Raw genomic sequence first — 19,762 nt, 5'->3', positions numbered from 1 at the left:
ACTCGAACACAAACTGCGCCACGCTGTTGCTGCTAAATTTTGAACTTCTTGAAATTAGCGCCACGCTCAGAGAGGAGCCTCGTTAACTGAAGATAATGCCTCTAAGAGCCACTCTGAGCCATGAAACTCCCACGATAGTTGAAGAAACCCTCTCGTAGCAAAGAAAACATGCTGCGTGGCTCCTTCTTCATCCTTCATTATTCAGTGGGACCTAGGCTTAAGATAGCAATGTTATAGCTCATGTGGGGGCTGCCCTTGACTTGTGCGAGGGATGCTGGGCAGCACACGGCACAGGCCAGTCAGAGTTGAGAGGCACGGTGACGTGAGATCGCTGGTTGCTTAAACAAAATAATCCAACATGGCAGAAAACGCTCTGAAACAGCTTATTTCTGTATAAATGTCATATGTTTCAAATCTAAAAACACTATTTTTGAAACCATATAACACCTCTGAAGTTATTTACAAGACAGCTTATGAATGTTAGCATGCATGCCCTGTGTATGTGCGTCATGCAAGGTCAAAGGTAACTTCTGATAATTTCAAAAGCTTGTGCCTGTGCATACACACGCCCACCTGCAGATAGTGTTAAAAATAAAATAAAATATTTGTTATGGAATTCTCCCAGGTAAATATGTTGCTGTCAATAAAATGAGCTGTAATTTTTCATCATGTTTCAAAAATAAACAGACATTATAATGCTTGTTTTTCAGTAGAAACTTACACCCCCATCACACATAACCAGAATGGGGCCGATTGGCGTCAGAATGACGATTTGACCCACATCTGAAAGGTGTCCAGTTGCAGTCCAAAAATGTTCTGACAGCCATCTGCGAGAGTCCACATAGTTGGTCAAAACTGGCCAGCGGCCCAGCGTGTGATGCACATGTTCAAAACCCTCGGGGCTCCGTCAAGATGAGACACCTATCCGATGACGATCCATGTGCAATCTGAGCACCATCTGACTGCAGTTTACATATTCTGATATCGGCAAAACAGGATCTGAAACGATTTGAGCGTGTATGAGGGAATGGAGATGGATCTGGCACAGCAAAGCCTGCCGGTATGACCTGCATGTGCCACGTATAATAATGTCCCCCCGCCCAAGCGCAAAGGAACTGTTGAAATGTATGTGGCACGCTTCATCATGATAATAATTATGAATTATTATCATGTACAGTGAATGTGAACAGCAGCTATAAAAACAAAAGTACTGTGCGCTACTGTGCGCACGCCGCCGCAAATCTCAACAGGCTGTTATATCCACAGTAGACCTCACAGTACAGATATTTGTCCATTCCTTCCCATGGGCGACATAAATAATGTGAACTATTGTCTCCATCATATCTCTATACCACTTGCAGGTACACCTCTCTGTGGTCTCATGCGCAGTAACGCGTCATTGCATACGTCAGGCTTGGAGCTGAATGGATCTCACCGCTCTAACATATGATCACCTTCTAACTCTGTAGGAGATATGACATGGAACTGTTGTGCCAGGCCATGACAGCATTAATAAGCATGAATCTCACCTCCAACAGCAGCCCAGGAGTGTTTCACGACATGGACGTGGTGCTGGGACCGTGGCCTTTGGTTAAAATCCTCTCACTCTGCTACTGTGTACTGTAATCAACCACATAAAGATAAATCCCATGTGATAATCCAACCATCGTGGTGTCCAGAGTTGAGTTGTGCTGCTGAAATGAGCCACAACACAATAAAAGAAATTAAAGTTCTCTGGAAAGGCTGCGTCTGATGCATGGGACAGCATGGCCCACTGCCAGCAGTGTTCAGCAGCTGGCAATGGCACGCACACATAGCTGCTTATTCAACCATTGTGAACACAGACACACACATACCCAGCGATCATGTCATCAGTCCAGCACCTCTGTTCTATGAACACATGCATGTGAGGTCAGTAGCACTGTGAAGGGGAGGATGAGCGCAGATGTGATTACATGAGTGCTTTTTGTTCTGTGCCCTGCGCCTCCGTCCCGACACGCGAATCCCTCTGCACGTCTTTTCATGCCGAAAAAGTGCTGATGTCAAACTCTTCTGCCATTTCTGTGGTAGTCAGACGACGTCCCGGATCAACAAAGTTTTTACATTAGAAATGAGCGGCACATTCCACTGTTAGAGGAGTTTTTTTGTCATGAAAAGACGTGCAGAGGAATTCGCGTGTCGGGACGGAGGCGCAGAGCACAGAAAAAAAAGCAACGCCGTGATGAAGCTTCACAGGACATGTTGTGGCATGTCCAGCTTGTCCACAATTTCTTGGATAGTCACATGACTGAAAAGCCACCGAAAGCTATCTGAATTTTCCGAAGGGTGCAAGAGCTGGGCATGTTAGGGCTTGTCCTGTGAGACCAACACGGAGGTGCTTTCGTCCCGCACCATGAGCGGCTCCGTGGCGAATTTCTCCGCTCCTCTTTTCATGACAAAAACTCCTGTAACAGTGGAATGTGCTGAAAAAGTGCTATGTCCAGCTGTCTTGCCATTTCTCTGGTAGTCAGACGACGTCCCGGATCAACAAAGCGTTCACTTTCGAATTGATCTGGTTGTTTGAGCCTGTCGATCGCCGCTCGGTGCGCGGTGCGCCATCCGCTGCTGTGGGCCGTCTTTAATCCAGTTGTAATTGTCCTTAATCTCTGATCCCCATAAGATCTTCACCGAAAGCCTTCTGAATTTTCCAAATGGTTTCCACTTGGCTGTCTCTCACACTTTCTGAAAAAAGTTTGATAAAGCAAAGCGGCAGTTGATCAGCCAATTTCCTGACAATGAAAATCCGACGAGGGGGCAAGACCACTCCTCCCACAAGGCGTACTCACAGGCGAATGATGCAACCGATAGGCATGAAAAAACTCACGCATGCGCACGAAGGTTCAAGCTTGGCTGATGCAATCACACGTGATTCAAATCCATATCGTTTTTGAAAAAATAAAAAGGTCAGATACTAAAGTATCCGACCTTTTTATTTTTTTCACGCCTGTCGGTTGCGTCATTCGCCTGTGAGCAGGCTTTGTGTGAGCAGTGGTCCACCCCTCTCGTTGGATTTTTATTGCGAATAAAATGTCTGAACAATTTGGAGCTTTGCTGCATCAATTTTTTCCAGAAACTGTGAGAGACCTCCAGGTGGTAACCATTCGGAAAATTCAAATGGCTTTCAGGGACGATTTTATGGGGATTACACAGATTAAGGAGTGCTCTAGCCGGTTTAAAGACCGCCCACAGCTGCTGAGAGCGTGCCGCGCGCCGATTGACAGGCTCAAACCCCGCTGAAACAACCAGATCATTTCCAACGTGAAGGCTTTGTTGATCCGGGACGTCATCTGACTTACACAAAAATGGCAGGAGACATGGACATCAGTACTTTTCGGCACATTCCACTGTTACAGGAGTTTTTTTCATGGAAAGAAAAGCGGATGGATGCGCCACGGAGCCGTTCATGGCGCGGCACAAAACCACCTCCGTGTTGGTCTCACAGGACAGCTTTGAGATGGCTTTCAGACGGCTGTCGGTGGGTTTTCAGTCGTGTGACTAACTGAGAAATTGTGGATGAGCCTGGACATGCCAGAACATGTCCTGTGAGGCTTCATCACGGTGTTGCTTTGCGCCATGCGGCTCTGTCCCGACGCGCGGAATTCCTCCGCTCCTCTTTCCATGACAAAAACTCCTGTAACAGTGGAATGTGCCGTTAATTTCCAAACTGGACGCTGTGTTTTATCCGGGACATCCTCTGACTAGCACAGGAATTGCGGAAGACGTGGACATCAGCACTTTTTTGGCACATGGAGACAGATGTGCGGAGGAATTCCGCGCGTCGCGGTGGAGCCGCATGGCGCAAAGCAACGCCGTGATGAAGCCCCAGCTCTCACAATTTCTCTTATACTCACTCGACTGGTAAGCACTGAAAGCTGAGATAGGCATGTCCCAACTTGTCCTCTGGCACTCCGAAACGGAGGTGTTCCTTTGTCTCGCTTCATCAGCGAATCGGTCGTGACAAAATCTCTTGTTAAAATTGAAATCTGCCAGAAAATGGCTGATGTCCAGCTCTTGTGATAACCAGAGAAATTGCACACGACGGTCCCGGCTCCACAGAGCCATCCGTTTAGAAATGATGTGGTGGTTTCTGCCTCTCGATGGCAGCTCGGAGCGCGGCGCGTCGTGCGCCATTGTGGGCCGTCCTTAAAGCTGTAGTAACACTCCTTATTCTCTGCGAAGCCCGGAAAATTTTCACCGAAAGCCAGATAAATTTTTCGAATGGTTTCCAGCTGCCTGTCTCTAACAGTTTCTGAAAAAATTCTGATGGGGAAAAAAAAAGCCCAAATCATTCCGCCATTTCCTCGCAATGAAACAACGATGAGAGGGGTGGAGCAGTGCTCACTCAAAGCCTGCCCACAGGCGAATGACGCAACCGACAGGCATGAAAAAAACTCACGCATGCGCACGAAGGTTCAAGCTTGATTCAAATCCATATAGTTTTTGAAAAAAATAAAAATACTACTGTTACTTTTGTAACAGACCTCGTGTGTGTATATATATATATATATATATATATATATATATATATATATACAGTAGTGCTCAGAATAATAGTAGTGCTTTGTGACTAAAAAGATTAATCCAGGTTTTGAGTATATTTCTTATTGTTACATGGGAAACAAGGTACCAGTAGATTCAGTAGATTCTGACAAATCCAACAAGACCAAACATTCATGATTCGCACACTCTTAAGGCTATGAAATTGGGCTATTAGTTAAAAGAAAGTAGAAAAAGGGGTGTTCACAATAATAGCAGTGTGACATTCAGTCAGTGAGTTTATCAATTTTGTGGAACAAACAGGTGTGATTCAGGTGTCCCCTATTTAAGGATGAAGCCAGCACCTGTTGAACATGCTTTTCTCTTTGAAAGCCTGAGGAAAATGGGACGTTCAAGACATTGTTCAGAAGAACAGCGTAGATTGATTAAAATGTTGATTGGAAAGGGGAAAACTTATACGCAGGTGCAAAAAATTATAGGCTGTTCATCTACAATGATGTCCAATGCTTTAAAATGGACAAAAAAAACAGAGATGCGCGGAAGAAAACGGAAAACAACCATCAAAGTAGATAGAGGAATAACCAGAATGGCAAAGGCTCACCCATTGATCAACTCCAGGATGATCAAAGACAGTCTGGAGTTACCTGTAAGTGCTGTGACAATTAGAAGACGCCTGTGTGAAGCTAATTTATTTGCAAGAATCCCCCGCAAAATCCCTCTGTTAAATAAAAGACATGCAGAAGAGGTTACAATTTGCCAAAGAACACATCAACTGGCCTAAAGAGAAATGGAGGAATATTTTGTGGACTGATGAGAGTAAAATTGTTCCAAGGGCCGCCGACAGTTTGTGAGACAACCCCCAAACTCTGAATTCAAGCCACAGTTCACAGTGAAGACAGTGAAGCATGGTGCTGCAAGCATCATGATATGGGCATGTTTCTCCTACTATGGTGTTGGGCCTATATATCGCATACCAGGTATCATGGATCAGTTTGGATATGTCAAAATACTTGAAGAGGTCATGTTGCCTTATGCTGAAGAGGACATGCCCTTGAAATGGGTGTTTCAACAAGACAATGACCCCAAGCACACTAGTAAATGAGCAAAATCTTGGTTCCAAACCAACAAAATTAATGCCTCACAGAAAGAAATCATGAAAAACTGGTTACACAACTAAATACTAGTTTAGTGATTCACAGGATTGCTAAAAAAGCAGTTTGAACATAATAGGTTTGAGTTTGTAGTGTCAACAGCAATTGCTACTTTTCTACTTTTTTTTTTACTAATAGCCCAATTTCATAGCCTTAAGAGTGTGCATATCATGAATGCTTGGTCTTGTTGGATTTGTGAGAACCTACTGAATCTACTGGTACCTTGTTTCCCATATAACAATAGGAAATATACTCAAAACCTGGATTAATCTTTTAAGTCACATAGCACTACTATTATTCTGAACACTACTGTGTATATATATCTATATCTATCTATCTGTCTATCTATATATATATAATATGCCAGACCCCCTTCAATAGTGTATCAATTTTAAGGTTTTTGTTTTTGGTACAAGTGAGGGCATCTCATAAAACCTGACTCTGTACAGATTTAAAATCATTGTAGATTGTCACTGTTCATTGAAGATCCTGTCTGTGAACTCTTACACTGATTCATATAGAACATCAGCTTTTGTCATTAGTTGGTATTGTAGTCTGCCTAAACTCGCATGCAAGATGTCTTAGGGGGACAGTGATTCAATAAATCTGTAATTGAGGTTGTAGATCTGGTGGATTGAATCAACAGACTGTTGGCATTTGTTCAAGGTTGGCCAGTGGAGTAATCTTGTGCCAGTTGATTAATTCACACAACACAGTTTGGCAGATGACTTCATGAATGGATCTTCCTCTTTATCGAAGTAATTACTTGTCAATGGACTCTGTAGTTTCAATGGAAACTTGGAGGCTGCTTATTCTTTGTGGAACAAAAAAATTGGTCACTTGTTGCTCTTTCTGGAGGTGCTTGTGACTTCCTTTGATTCACTTGCTTTGTTTTAATAAAAAAATATTTTTGCCAGTCCTACAAGCACCATTACATAAAAGGATGTAGACATGGCCAAAAGGTTCAGTTGTTGTTCAAGGAAACATCAGAGTGGTACAGAAGTATGAATTTAATATGTATGACAAGTGACAAGACTTTAGTATGACAAGTACTTCAGAAACTGGGGATCTCATAACATGTTAATCACTGCACTCTCTAAGGCCATATTTTTCAATCCTGGTCCTTCCATTTATCCCCGATCTACTCACACAGATCAGTACTGTCAGGGGTTTTTAGCCAATCAGCAGCTGGTTGGACAATGGAACACCCCTGATTTGGCTCATTATATGAACTTAGAACATGGAGAAATAGAAAATGCACAGACGTTTTGGTCCCACAAGGACCAGGATTGGGAAACACTGTTCTGGAGCATGGATGGGAAATAAAGCCACAAAGTGCCTACAGTCTGTTGGTTTTCCATCCATCTGATGACTGCAGAACAGGATTTCACAGATGAGGGCGGCACTCATGAGTGAAATCATGTGCCAAGGTGATCAGTTGGAACTACTCAGTCTGTTGGCCCTTCATGGCAAGTACATTCCTACCCCGGCTGGTGAGTTAAAAGAAAATGGTACAGAAAAACAGTTAATGAGATGCAATTCATTGGGCAAATGAACCTTGTTAGTAATGTGCCAAAGCAGAAAGAAGCAACCTTTTAGTTTACAGCAAGGCCAACATAAAGTGAAAGAAGATCACGTTTTAGTGTATGAGGAGACAGTTGTACTCGTTTTTCTTAAGTGCCAAAGACATAAACTTAATGAGACCTTGTTTGGGACACTTTGCTATGGCAAACTTATAAATAAGGTTATATGCTGTTTGACACTTGCGTCTTTAAATTTGTATGTATTGTTTTCTATTTCAGGTTTCCGCCTCAATGCATCCTCTTGGCCTATGTTCCTTCTGAAAACTCTTAACGGGGCTGAGATGGCACCGTCTCGCATCTTTCACAAGGTACCTGCACAAGGCTCACAGGGTCAACATTTGCACTCTTTGAAAAACTTTTTTGGAACAGAGATGAAAATAGTATAGTATATATAGTAGACTACTCACTGGTAGTCATTTGTTTTCTTTTTATATTTTAGTTCACCAAAGATTGATGGTGTTTGAAAATCCCACAAAAGTTGCATCATTGTCTAAATGGCTTATAGAGAAAGTAAACTTATCAGCTGTTACAATTTCGCTAGAGTTGAAGCACTTTACTGAGCTTTTTTTTTTACTGTGTAGTGGAAATATAATCATCATTTAAAAACTGATAAACTCTTTCAAGTTGTTAATGAAGTTAAATGCCAATGTCTAACAGCTTCTCAAACATGAGAAGAAGATGTAACTAAGGTGGACATTGTGGACTACTACAAGTACTTGGGTGTCCACATAGACAACAAATTGGACTGGACTGTAAACACAGATGCTTTGTATAAGAAAGGTCAGCGCCAACTGTACTTCTTCAGAAGGCTCAGATCTTTCAATGTCTGCTGAAATATGTTAGAGATTTTTTTTATCACTCGGTGGTCACCATTGTCACCTTCTACACTGTAGTGTGTTGGGGCAGCAAGCTGAAGGCAGCTGACATGAACAGACTCAACAGGTTCATCAGGATTGCTGGCTCTGTCCTGGGGATTGAGCTGGAGTCTATGGTGGAGGTGTCAGAGAGGAGGATGCTGAGGAAACTGCTCAGCATCCTGGACAACACCTCCCACCCCCTGCATGCAACACTAATGTCCTGTCAGAGCACCTTCAGCCACTGACTGAGACCACCGTGGTGCACCACAGAATGCCACAGGAGGTCTTTCCTACCTGTGGCAGTGAGACTGTATAACTCCTCCCCCGTCTGCAGGATGAATACATAATGACCAGAGTTATTCAGTTACTCAGAGTTATGCGCAATATTGTCAAACATCTTGTGCAGATGTCTTCCAGTCATTTCGCATAAATTTGTTGTACTAAATTTGTTGTACCAAACGTTTACTGTTTGGTACTCTGGCAAAATAATTTCCTTTGGGATAAATAAAGTAGATCTTACCTTTGTCTTTATTTCTGTCACTGTTTATAAATTAGGGTTGGACAAATACATTTGTAAAACTTTTTAAAAGGTTTAATTGTAAACTGATTCCCAAATGAATCAAAAATTAAAGTAGTCATTGGTTGCAGTCCAACAAATCATTGAATGTGCTTGATTTTTACTAAACATCTCATGTACATGTGCATACAGAAATAATAGCACATACCTGACCCATATGTCTTTTTTTTTTCTCCCGGTTTTCCAGCAGGAACCTCCTGCGCCAGAGCAGAATTCTTTCCGTGTGGGCATGAAGCTGGAGGCAGTGGACCGGAAAAATCCCCATTTTATCTGCCCAGCCACAGTGGGTGGACTGCGTGGCGTTGAGGTGCTGGTCACCTTTGATGGCTGGCAAGGAGCTTTTGATTACTACTGCCGTTATGACTCACGTGACATCTTTCCAGTTGGCTGGTGCACCCTCACCGGGGACAACTTGCAGCCACCTGGCACCAAAGGTTTGTCTACGAAAAAAAGATGATCATCTTTATCACACTTTTTAAACTTTTATTTTTTGTTTATTTTTCATCAGCTTAAGGTTGGGGCAGCATGGTGGCTTAGTGGTTAACACGGTTCCCTCACAGTGATGAGGTCCCAGCTTCACTTCTGATGTGGTGATAATAATAGTAATAATAATAATAATAATAATAGTAATAATAATAATAATAGATTCTGTCTCTCACAGTTGAAGTGTACCTACGATAAAAATGACAGACCTCTCAATTTTTTGTAGGTGGGAAAACTTGCAAAATCGACAGTGGATCAAATACTTATTTGCCTCACTGTATCTATACTTATACGAGTGTGTACACACACACACACACACTAGGGTGGTCCAAAAATTACATGAAAAAATTTTTCTTCAATTTTCTTTTCTCTCACCCTCTAAATGTGTGATGCCTCATGAGAAAATATTGCTTGCAAAATATCTTTTAAATATTAGCATTTTTAGTGGCGGCACAACAGTGGCAAATTATTTATTAAAATCGTGGATTAGGCGAATGCTAGGTAATAGCCTAGGAGTATTGAAAACATTGCATTTCAGTTTTCCACAAAACTATTTTATTATAATGTTGAAATTTCCAATATAATATCATGAAATGTAGTTACAGTGTTTACTTAAATAATTAATTATACTGTATATGTGTTAATTGTGTTCCGAATATCAGAAAAATGTAGATTATAATGTATACTGTGTACAGGACTACAGGTGTACAACTATACATATGACTAAGTACTACTGTCTGACACTGAATGACTGAAATATATAATGAATTCTTAATTAAGCTTAAATACTACTTCATTATAATATATTATACCATTTACAGACTTATGGTATTGGTATTGTTAATTGTTCCTTTTAATGTGCAAGTGCTGTGCTTTTTCGGGAATCTGGGAATTTACGTCTGTGTTCAGAAACCACTTGGAGAAGAAACTGAAACTGATCTTCATTCTTTGTCAGGAGCCTGTTGAAGTCATGCACAAGGGCAACTCCACGTTCTGCATGGTCATTGGTCGACTTTTAGAGAGAACACTATTGATTGAGCTCTTGCAAAATTGGCATCACTTTCCCATTCTTCAGGATCCAAAGCCAGATATTCATTAGATAATCCCAATTTTGTGAAGAAATTGTGTGTCTTCTTTGAGACAAATGCATCCAAATCCAAATTCTGAAGTGAGGCATCATCAAAGGTCAAAGTTTTAGGAGCTTCCTTTTTAAGTGCCAGTACCATCTTGCGTTTGGTTGACAATGGAACAGTGTTGTCAAAAAATGCCAAGGCCACAAGTTCTTCTGAGAGATATGACATATGTCTTCTGAACTTGTCAGCTGCTGCTTTTGAGATGGCAGGGTTGGTGTCCTGGTATTGGATGAGATCTTTCATGAACAAGAGATCATTCTGTGGTGCTGATACTGATACTGGGCGTGTCATCCATGCTTTGACATATAACATGGATGAGAACAGGCACATTTCCATCAGGGCCTTCTCCTCTCTCTTTGTTAACCTGAACTGGCTCCGGAAAAGCCAAATCTTGAAACTATATATCACCTTCGACATCCACCTTGCATGGTGAAAAGCTCCTGGACATTTAAAGTTCACACCTTTGGGGGGAACATAACCCAGGGAAATCAGGACTAGCTCCAGCAGTTCACGATAGTCATCACGAGGCTGGGAAAGAGAAACCTGTTCTTCCATGAAGCTTGTGATATCATTTTGCTTAGAAGCTATGTGGGTTTTCACATAATCATCAGACAGACCATCGTCATAGGCACTTTGGTCAATACTTGGCCATGCATCTTGAAATCGTTTGAAAAGACGCACATCTGGACCACTACTTTTCCCCATGACTGTTTCAAAAGCACTGCGTAGAACCAGCTCCATAATATGGTGCCTGCATGGCAGTTGAAGCAGCTCTTTATTCAGCTTGTTTTGGAGTAGAACACAAGCACCTGAATATTGGCCAGTGTTGGAAGCTGTTGTGTCAAAGCACATAGCTTTCACCTGATCTACAATGTTCCATTCTTGCAGGGCACTTGCAACAGCTTCAGCTGTTTTTTCTCCTGTTCCAGATGTCAACTTTGCCACACTAAGCAGTTGACTTATCCCTTCTCCAGAAACAATTGGTAGACGGTCAACATGTTCCTTTCCTGTGAGGTCTTCCAACAACTTTCCATCCCAGTGCACTACTAATGGTGTATCAGTAGAAAATTTCTCTTGAATCTCCTTTGAGAAATCTGATCTCATCTTCATACGTTTACGACGGACAGTAGAACGACTGATATTGTATTCTGTGCCATCATGACCTAAACTTGCTGTTGTTTCAGCAAGTAGAAAGACTGCATTTCTGTCAGACACTTTAGTACGATCGAATGCAGCAGCCAGTCCTGGAGTCATTATGTTTTTGGTCTTTCTTTTCTTTGATGCACTAGACACAGGAGTACTTTCAGCTACAAATTCTTCTTCTGAATCAGACAGACCTAACCCGTCAGAATCATCACTCAAGTCGCTAAAGTTAGCATCTGATGGACCTGGTTCTTCCATTTTTCTTTTATAATTTTCTGCAGCTGCTACTCTCTTTTCTCTTTTCTCATCTGATAGTTTCTGTCGCATATCAATACCAGCCATACATCCCTTTCTACCTTTTTCCCTTTGAGCAATTAGAAACTGGCGATCTTCTTCTATCTTTATGATTTGCAGAACATCCTGATGTGCCATGTCGAAAAGGTCATCTAAATTTTCTGTGAAGTCTGTTTCATCTAGTTCTTGTTTCTTGTTTTTTCTATTCTTTGTCTTCTTGAGTGTTTTCCATTTTCTGAACAGTTTCTCTACCTTTGTTATGAGGTGATGCTTTGCCCTGACTGGAATACATGCTCTTTCCCAGAATGGAAGAGCTGTTTCAATTGCTGCAGTGCATGCATCTCATACTGTTTTCTTCATTTCTCCATGATGGAAGAAAAATACTTTCAAAACCTGTCCATTAGATGGAAACTTGTTGCCTCTTATTTCCTGGTCACAAGAGCCAATCAGATACAACTGCTTTTTCTTTCTGGTGGCAGATGGAGACGACATGGTAGCTCAAGTTCAGAGAGACAAAAACCAGGAAACGTTCTCCTGATGTTCTTATAATATCCCTAAAATACTGTCATCAAAACTTTTGTATTGTGGGTTATTCTCACATATGACATTTAACAGAGCTATGAAGTAATTTTATCAAAGCATTTGTGGAATTATAACTGCACCAGAAGTCCACATGCGTTTATCAAAATATACCATTTTGGTAAATATCTAAGCTAAGTGTGCTACCTCTAAATATGTTTAGATTTTGAAGAAAAAAATTGAGGTGACTTTTCACCGAAGGCATCACACATTGATGGGGTGAGAACAAGAGATTTAAAAAAAACATTTTTTTGGACCACCCTAACACACACACACACACACACACACATATATATATATATATATATATATATATATATATATATATATATATATATATATATATATATATATATATATATATATATACAAGGTCTATTAGATAATAAACCGACCCTTTTTTTTTTTTTTAACTATATGGATTTGAATGACGTGCGATTACACCAATCATGCTTGAACCCTCGTGCGCATGCGTGAGTTTTTTCACGCGTCGGTGACGTCATTTCCCTGTGGGCAGGCCTTGAGTGAGATGTGGTCCCGCCCTCTCGGCTGAATTCCTTTGCTTCACACGCTGCTCGAGACGGCGCGCGTTGCTTTATCAACATTTTTTCTGGACCTGTGAGGAATATCCGAGTGGACACTATTCGAGAAATTAAGCTGGTTTTCGGTGAAAAGTTTAACGGCTGATGAGACATTAGGGGGTGTTTCTGTCGGTGTAAGGACTTCCCACAGAGCAGGACGTCGTGCAGCGCTTCCAGGCCCCGTCGTTGTCCTGTTTCGACCTGAAAACATCCTAATTTAAGGCTTAATTCACCCAGGACGTCGTGAGAGAACAGAGAAGATTCAGAAGAGGCCGGCATGAGGACTTTATGCGGACATTCCACTGTTTAAGGACATTTTGTAATGAAAGACGTGCGCGCAAATTCGCTGAGTCGTTTCCGTGACGACTCGGCAAATCTGTGTGCGCCGCGACAGGAAAAACACCTCCGTGTTGAAAACCATTTGTAAAATTCAGGCGGCTTTTGATGGCTTTCAACAAGTGAGTAACTGAGAAATTGTTTAACAGCTTGGGCATGTTCCAACTTGCCCGGTAAGGTTTCCAACGGAGGTGTTTTTCCTGTCGCGACCCCCCGTGGTCGGGTCCGGCCCGACATGCGACTTGGCCCGCACGTTCTTTCATTACAAAATGTCCGTTAACAATGGAATGTCCAAATAAACTCCTCATGCCGACTTCTTCTGAAAGTTCTCTGTTCTCTGACGACTTCCTGGGTCAACAGAGCCTGAAATGTGGAAGTTTTCAACTTGAAACGGTGAGATGCTGCCGCCTCGAAGTGCAGAGCACCGTCAGGCGCCGTGGGCCGTCCTTACAGCGACACTACCAGAACAAAATCTCTCATCAGCCGTTAAAATTTTTACCGAAAACCAGCTGAGTTTATCTAATGGTGTCCACTGAGTTGTGCCTTACAGTTTTGAAAAAATTTTGATCAAACAAAGCAGCAGTCTCTGAGCCATTCCTAAACAATGAAAAAATCGACGAGAGGGTGGGCCACTCCTCACTCAAAGACTGCCCACAGACAAATGACATAACCGACAGGCGTGAAAAAAACTCTTGCATGCCCACGAGGGTTCAGGCATGTCTGATGTAATCACACGTGATTCAAATCCATATGGTTTTTGAAAAAAATAAGGTTGGATACTTTTCTAATAGACCTCGTGTATATATATATATATATATATATATATATATATATATATATATATATATATATATCACAAGTGTATGCCTTTGGCAACATCCGACGAGACAAACAACTGAATTTTTAATTCCACTTTGCGGGTAATGAATCGTCAAGTTGAACTGTTAATATTAATATCATTTACACAAATCAGTTTGACCTCATATCAGTGTTGGCTTTGACTTTAAAAAGAAGCACATAATAATTCAAACTAACAAGATTACTTTAAATTTGGATATTTAGTATTGCTTGATCTGTCATCATGTTATCAAAAATACACCAAAATAGCTGATATAATTCTGCAGAAATTATTTGAAGGCTAATGAGGCAGGCATTGCTTTGCTGTGGGTGTGATATATATGGTGTTGCTGATCTTCTAAATGGGTATGCCTTGATGGTGGATGTTGATGTGAAGTGTTTCTGCCAACACAGTGCTATTTGTGAAGTTGCAAATATTGGCACATAACATGGAACTGGATGCAAAGGAGTGGCCTGTGTGGGACTGTATAGTCATGGATATGTTGTGGCCATAACATAAACTCAACCCATCAAATTGCCACTTGTCATTGCCTTTCAGGCAGAGTGTACAAAGTTGTTCTGCATTGTTATTGACAGGAGATGCTATGAAGTGAGAGATTTCTAGGGAGGTAACAGATTTATGCATGTGCAGCAGGCAAAAATACCACAAAACTCTGGAAGTGTAGTCTGTGGTTTGATTTGGATTAACACTTGTTGCCTCCACTACAGTGTGTGAAGTTTGTTTGCATTAATGGAAGGATTAGGAAGGACAAGTTGACACTGAAATTCCTCACTTGCAGCACTATTAATGGTAAGGTGAAAACTGTCCACTTTCACACTGTGATGCACTCTACTGTGTGTGGAGATAGTGAGTAAGTGAAGTTTTTCTTTTAAGGTTGGATTGTGTGATTAGTGCCCTGTCACACCTTGACGATTTAGTCAGTGTATGCCGACCATAGTAAAAACGCTGGCATACGCGGGCGTACGTCTAATAAATTATGTAGCTGTCACACCTTGATGATTGAGCCAGCGTATGCTGACAGCCCTGTTTCCACCGAGTGGTTCGGGTTGGTACTGTACTGTATGCTACGTGTTGGAATGGTTAAGTCTCGCTTGGTTTGCATTTCCACCACCAGCAGAACCCTTTTTTGGCAGGTGGAACGCTTAAATATCGACAAGCACATCTACACTGTTGCACAGCGTCTCTTCACACGGAGGCAAAGCAGAGTAATTTAACATTATTTTATTTTATTTCATTTTTGTCTTTGTGGATCATGAGATTTATTTTCAACTTATGCAGACTGCTGAAAAATCAACTGATGTCTGTTATAACCGCTGACGTGAATGAATGAGGCGCTGAGACTCTTTCAACTTTTGACATAAGTCAATTGTCTTATTGTGGTGCAAAGAACCGGTGTCACAGACCGAATGGTTCCCCCCTAAAGCCTCGGTCCCACCGAATAATGAAGGCTGAAGAAGGAGCCACGCATGGGTGTGGGGTGATTATTTGAAGAATGACCCACATTTTGATCTATCAGGTATCCACTATGAAGGTACCACTATGTGCCTCTCTGTACTCCGCATGTGCCGCGTAGCAGCCTCTAGTGAGCCATGACCGACCTGTCATTACAGCCTCGAATGGCTTGCATCAGCCACACTAATCCACGTAGTGCCATGATAGTGCCATGATAACGCCATGTTGGCGCACGTTTAGGCATGAGTTTGGTCCAAACCTCCAGCCCTGCCACACCTGGTCCCTTCAAAGTGTGGGTTTTCAATTCACAGATTCACAGCAGCATTTAAAGATGTCCCTTCTTTTTTTTTTAAAGGCAGTCCAAAAATAGACACTCCAGCACAGTTCCGCAGTTGTGCGCAGTGCGCCAGGCTGGCTTCCTTTCCATCCGTGGCTTGCTGGCTTTATTTTGTCCTTGGCTTTAAACACAATCATTTTTACAGCGTGAATCCACTTTTAAGTTTGTGTTCGTCAGTTTATTTCTGCTAAAGCGCTCTTTTGCACGTGGTGCCGTTCTGCATACAGAATGAGGTGGCCGTTTTATTATATACACCTGTGGATCATTTTCAAAAAAATATATATATATATATTTCTTCCACAGCTTACAAGTTATCATGATACAACTTTTAACTTTGTGTTATGTCTTCAAAATCTGTCTTTTGCGCGCTCTCCACCTGTGTTGCCGCACAGCTCCTGCTCTTAGCTGCTCCACTGGAGTTATTATCTTCCATGGCTTTAAACACACATGCACTTTCACGCAGTCACCCAAATTTTAACTTTGTGTTCATCCAATATTGACAGAAATATCACTCTTTTGTGAGCTGGCGTTCTGCCTAAATGTTTGTTTTAAGCGTGATGATGAGTCACTACGTCAGTGCGCACACACAGCGGAGGTCATGTGATCCATTAACAAGATATTAAATCAACATACTTTTACATACAACAGACATAAACAATCAGACATACGTTTACAGCAAGGAACTGTTTTATCAAGCTATAAAAAACATTAAAAATAATTACCTTAAGCTGTTCAAAATACATTCCACATGGAGCAGGAAAGAGAGGGAAAAAAAAAGCGTCCAGATGAAACAGTCCGCTGATTCTAGAAGAGGTGTTTTCAGCATCCAAGGTTTGGCAGAAAATGATTAATCCACTACAGAATAATTATTTTATATAGAGTCCAGCGCACAGAGCAGGTGGAATAGTGTGCACAAGAGGAGAGCTGTTCCAAAAATAGCCTCTCAGGTCCTGCGAAGGTGCCAGGCGCACGGATAATGGACTTTTTGCAGACTCGTAAGCACCACGCAAATGCCTCTAAGCCGTCGCAGTAACTCGAACACAAACTGCGCCACGCTGTTGTTGCTAAATTTTGAACATCTTGAAATTAGCGCCACGCTCAGAGAGGAGCCTCATTAACTGAAGATAATGCCTCTAAGAGCCACTCTGAGCCACTATACTGCCACGATAGCTCACGAAACAAAAAAAAAAACAGGGTGCGTGGCTCCCCCTCTAGCTGCCACCTTATCGTGGTGGGGGAGTTTGCGTACCCGGATGATCCTAGGAGCTATGTTGTCGGGGACTTTGTGCTCCCTGTAGGGTCTCCCAAGGCAAACAGGTCCTAGGTGACGGGTCAGACTAAGGGCAGTTCAGAACCTCCATGACCAGTAAAAGATCAAGGACCGAGACGTCGCCCGGTATGGCAGATCCGGGGTCCCACCCTGGAGCCAGGCCTGGGGTTGGGGTTCGCGCGTGAGTGCCTGGTGGTCGGGCCTTAGCCCATGGGGCCCGGCCGGGCTCAGCCCGAAAGAGTGACGTGGGCCCGCCCTCCTGTGGGTTCACCACCTGCAGAGGGGGCCATGGTGGTCGGGTGCAGAGAGGATTGGGTGGCGGTCGAGGGCGGGTGGCCCGGCAGCCCGGTCCATGCTCACAGTCCCTGGCTGTTGGGACATGGAATGTCACCTCGCTAGGGGGGGAGGAGCCTGAGCTTGTGCGGGAGGTTGAGAGATACCGACTAGAGATAGTCGGGCTCACCTCCATGCACAGCTTGGGCTCTGGTACCCAACTCCTGGAGAGGGGCTGGACGCTTCATTTTTCTGGCGTCGCCCACGGGGAGAGGCGGAGAGCTGGGGTTGCATTGCTTATTGCTCCCCAGTTCAGTCGCCAAGTGTTGGAGTTCACTCCGGTGAATGAGAGGGTCGCGTCCCTACGCCTTCGGGTCGGGGACAGGTCTCTCACCGTTGTCTCGGCCTACGGGCCAAGCGGCAGTGTAGAGTACCCGACCTTCCTGGAGTCCCTGGGAGGGATACTAGATAGCGCTCCGACTGGGGACTCCATTGTTCTCCTGGGGGATTTCAATGCCCACGTGGGCGGCGACAGTGAGACCTGGAGGGGGGTGATCGGGAAGCACGGCCTCACCGATCTGAACCCGAGTGGTGTTCAGTTGTTGGACTTCTGTGCTAGTCACAGTTTGTCCATCACGAACACCATGTTCGAGCACAAGGGTGTCCATAAGTGCACGTGGAACCAGGACACCCTGAGCCGGAGGTCAATGATCGACTTTGTAGTCGTATCATCTGACATTCGGCCACGTGTCTCGGACACTCGAGTGAAGAGAGGGGCAGAGCTGTCGACTGATCACGACCTGGTGGTGAGTTGGATCCGCTGGGAGGGTAGGAAGCCGGTCAGACCTGGCAGGCCCAAACGTATCGTGAGGGTCTGCTTGGAACGACTGGCGGAACCCTCTGTCAGCGAGGCCTTCAACTCCCACCTCGGGGAGAGCTTCTCCAAGATCCCGGGTATGGTTGGAGACATGGAGTCCGAGTGGACCATGTTCTCCACCTCCACTGTCGATGCGGCTGCTCGTAGCTGTGGTCGCAAGGTCTCTGGTGCCTGTCGCGGCGGCAATCCCCGAATCCGGTGGTGGACACCGGAAGTAAGGGATGCCGTCAAGCTGAAGAAGGAGTCCTACTTATCTTTGTTGGTAGGTGGGACCCCAGAGGCAGCTGACAGGTACCAGCAGGCCAAGCGTACCGCAGCCCGTGTGGTCGCAGAGGCAAAAACTCGGGTCTGGGAGGAGTTCGGGGAGGCTATGGAGGAGGACTATCAGTCGGCCTCGAAGAGATTCTGGCAAACCGTCCGATGCCTGTTTACGGTGCGGGTGGGGAGCTGTTGACCCTGACTGGGGATGTTGTCGGGCGGTGGAAGGAGTACTTCGAGGACCTCAGTCCCATCGTCACGTCTTCCGAAGAGGAAGCAGAGACTGGGGGCTCAGAGGCGGACGCATCCATTACCCAGGCTGAAGTCACCGAGGTGGTTAGAAAGCTCCTCGGTGGCAAGGCCCCTGGGGTGGATGAAATCTGTCCTGAGTACCTTAAGTCTCTGGATGTTGTGGGGCTGTCTTGGCTGACACGCTTCTGCAACATCGCGTGGCAATCGGGGACAGTGCCTCTGGATTGGCAGACCGGGGTGGTGGTCCCTCTGTTTAAGAAGGGGGACCGGAGCGTGTGTTCCAACTATAGGGAGATCACACTCCTCAGCCTCCCCGGTAAGGTCTATTCCAGAGTACTGGAGAGGATAATTCGACCGATGGTCGAACCTCGGATTCACGAGGAGCAGTGTGGTTTTCGTCCTGGTCGTGGCACACTGGACCTGCTCTACACGCTCCATCGGGTGCTCGAGGGTTCATGGGAGTTCGCCCAACCAGTCCACATGTGTTTTGTGGATCTGGAGAAGGCGTTCGACCGTGTCCCTCGGGGCGCCCTTTGGGGAGTGCTCCGGGAGTACGGGGTCCGGGGTCCTTTGCTAAGGGCTATCCAGTCCCTGTGTGACCGCAGCAGGAGCTTGGTTTGCATTGCCGGTAGTAAGTCAAATCTGTTTCCAGTGCACGTTGGCCTCTGCCAGCGCTGCCCTTTGTCACCAGTTCTGTTCATTATTTTTATGGACAGAATTTCTAGGCGCAGCCAGGGTGTAGAGGGAGTCTGGTTTGGGAACCACAGAATCTCGTCTCTGCTGTTTGCGGATGATGTGGTTCTGTTGGCTTCATCAAATCAGGACCTTCAGCGTGCACTGGTGGCGGTTTGCAGCCGAGTGTGAAGCGTCTGGGATGAAAATCAGCACCTCCAAATCCGAGGCCATGGTTCTCGACCGGAAAAAGGTGCTT

The 19,762-nt window shown here is 44.1% G+C and overlaps 1 protein-coding gene across 2 annotated transcripts in view; it reads left to right on the top strand.

Moving 5' to 3' along the window:
• The window catches only part of LOC117513814 (polycomb protein SCMH1), a 100,805-nt gene that overhangs the window by 9,594 nt on the left and 71,449 nt on the right, over positions 1-19,762 (top strand). For both annotated transcript variants that reach the window (XM_034174043.1, XM_034174044.1), the window contains 2 exons: positions 7,490-7,578; positions 8,892-9,138. In XM_034174043.1, the coding sequence (XP_034029934.1) occupies positions 7,490-7,578; positions 8,892-9,138 (336 nt within the window). The remainder of the gene's footprint in view (positions 1-7,489; positions 7,579-8,891; positions 9,139-19,762) is intronic.

This window comes from Thalassophryne amazonica, chromosome 7 (assembly GCF_902500255.1).
Source record: "Thalassophryne amazonica chromosome 7, fThaAma1.1, whole genome shotgun sequence".
NCBI lineage: Eukaryota > Metazoa > Chordata > Actinopteri > Batrachoidiformes > Batrachoididae > Thalassophryne > Thalassophryne amazonica.
This window is presented reverse-complemented; position numbering and strand designations above follow the sequence as displayed.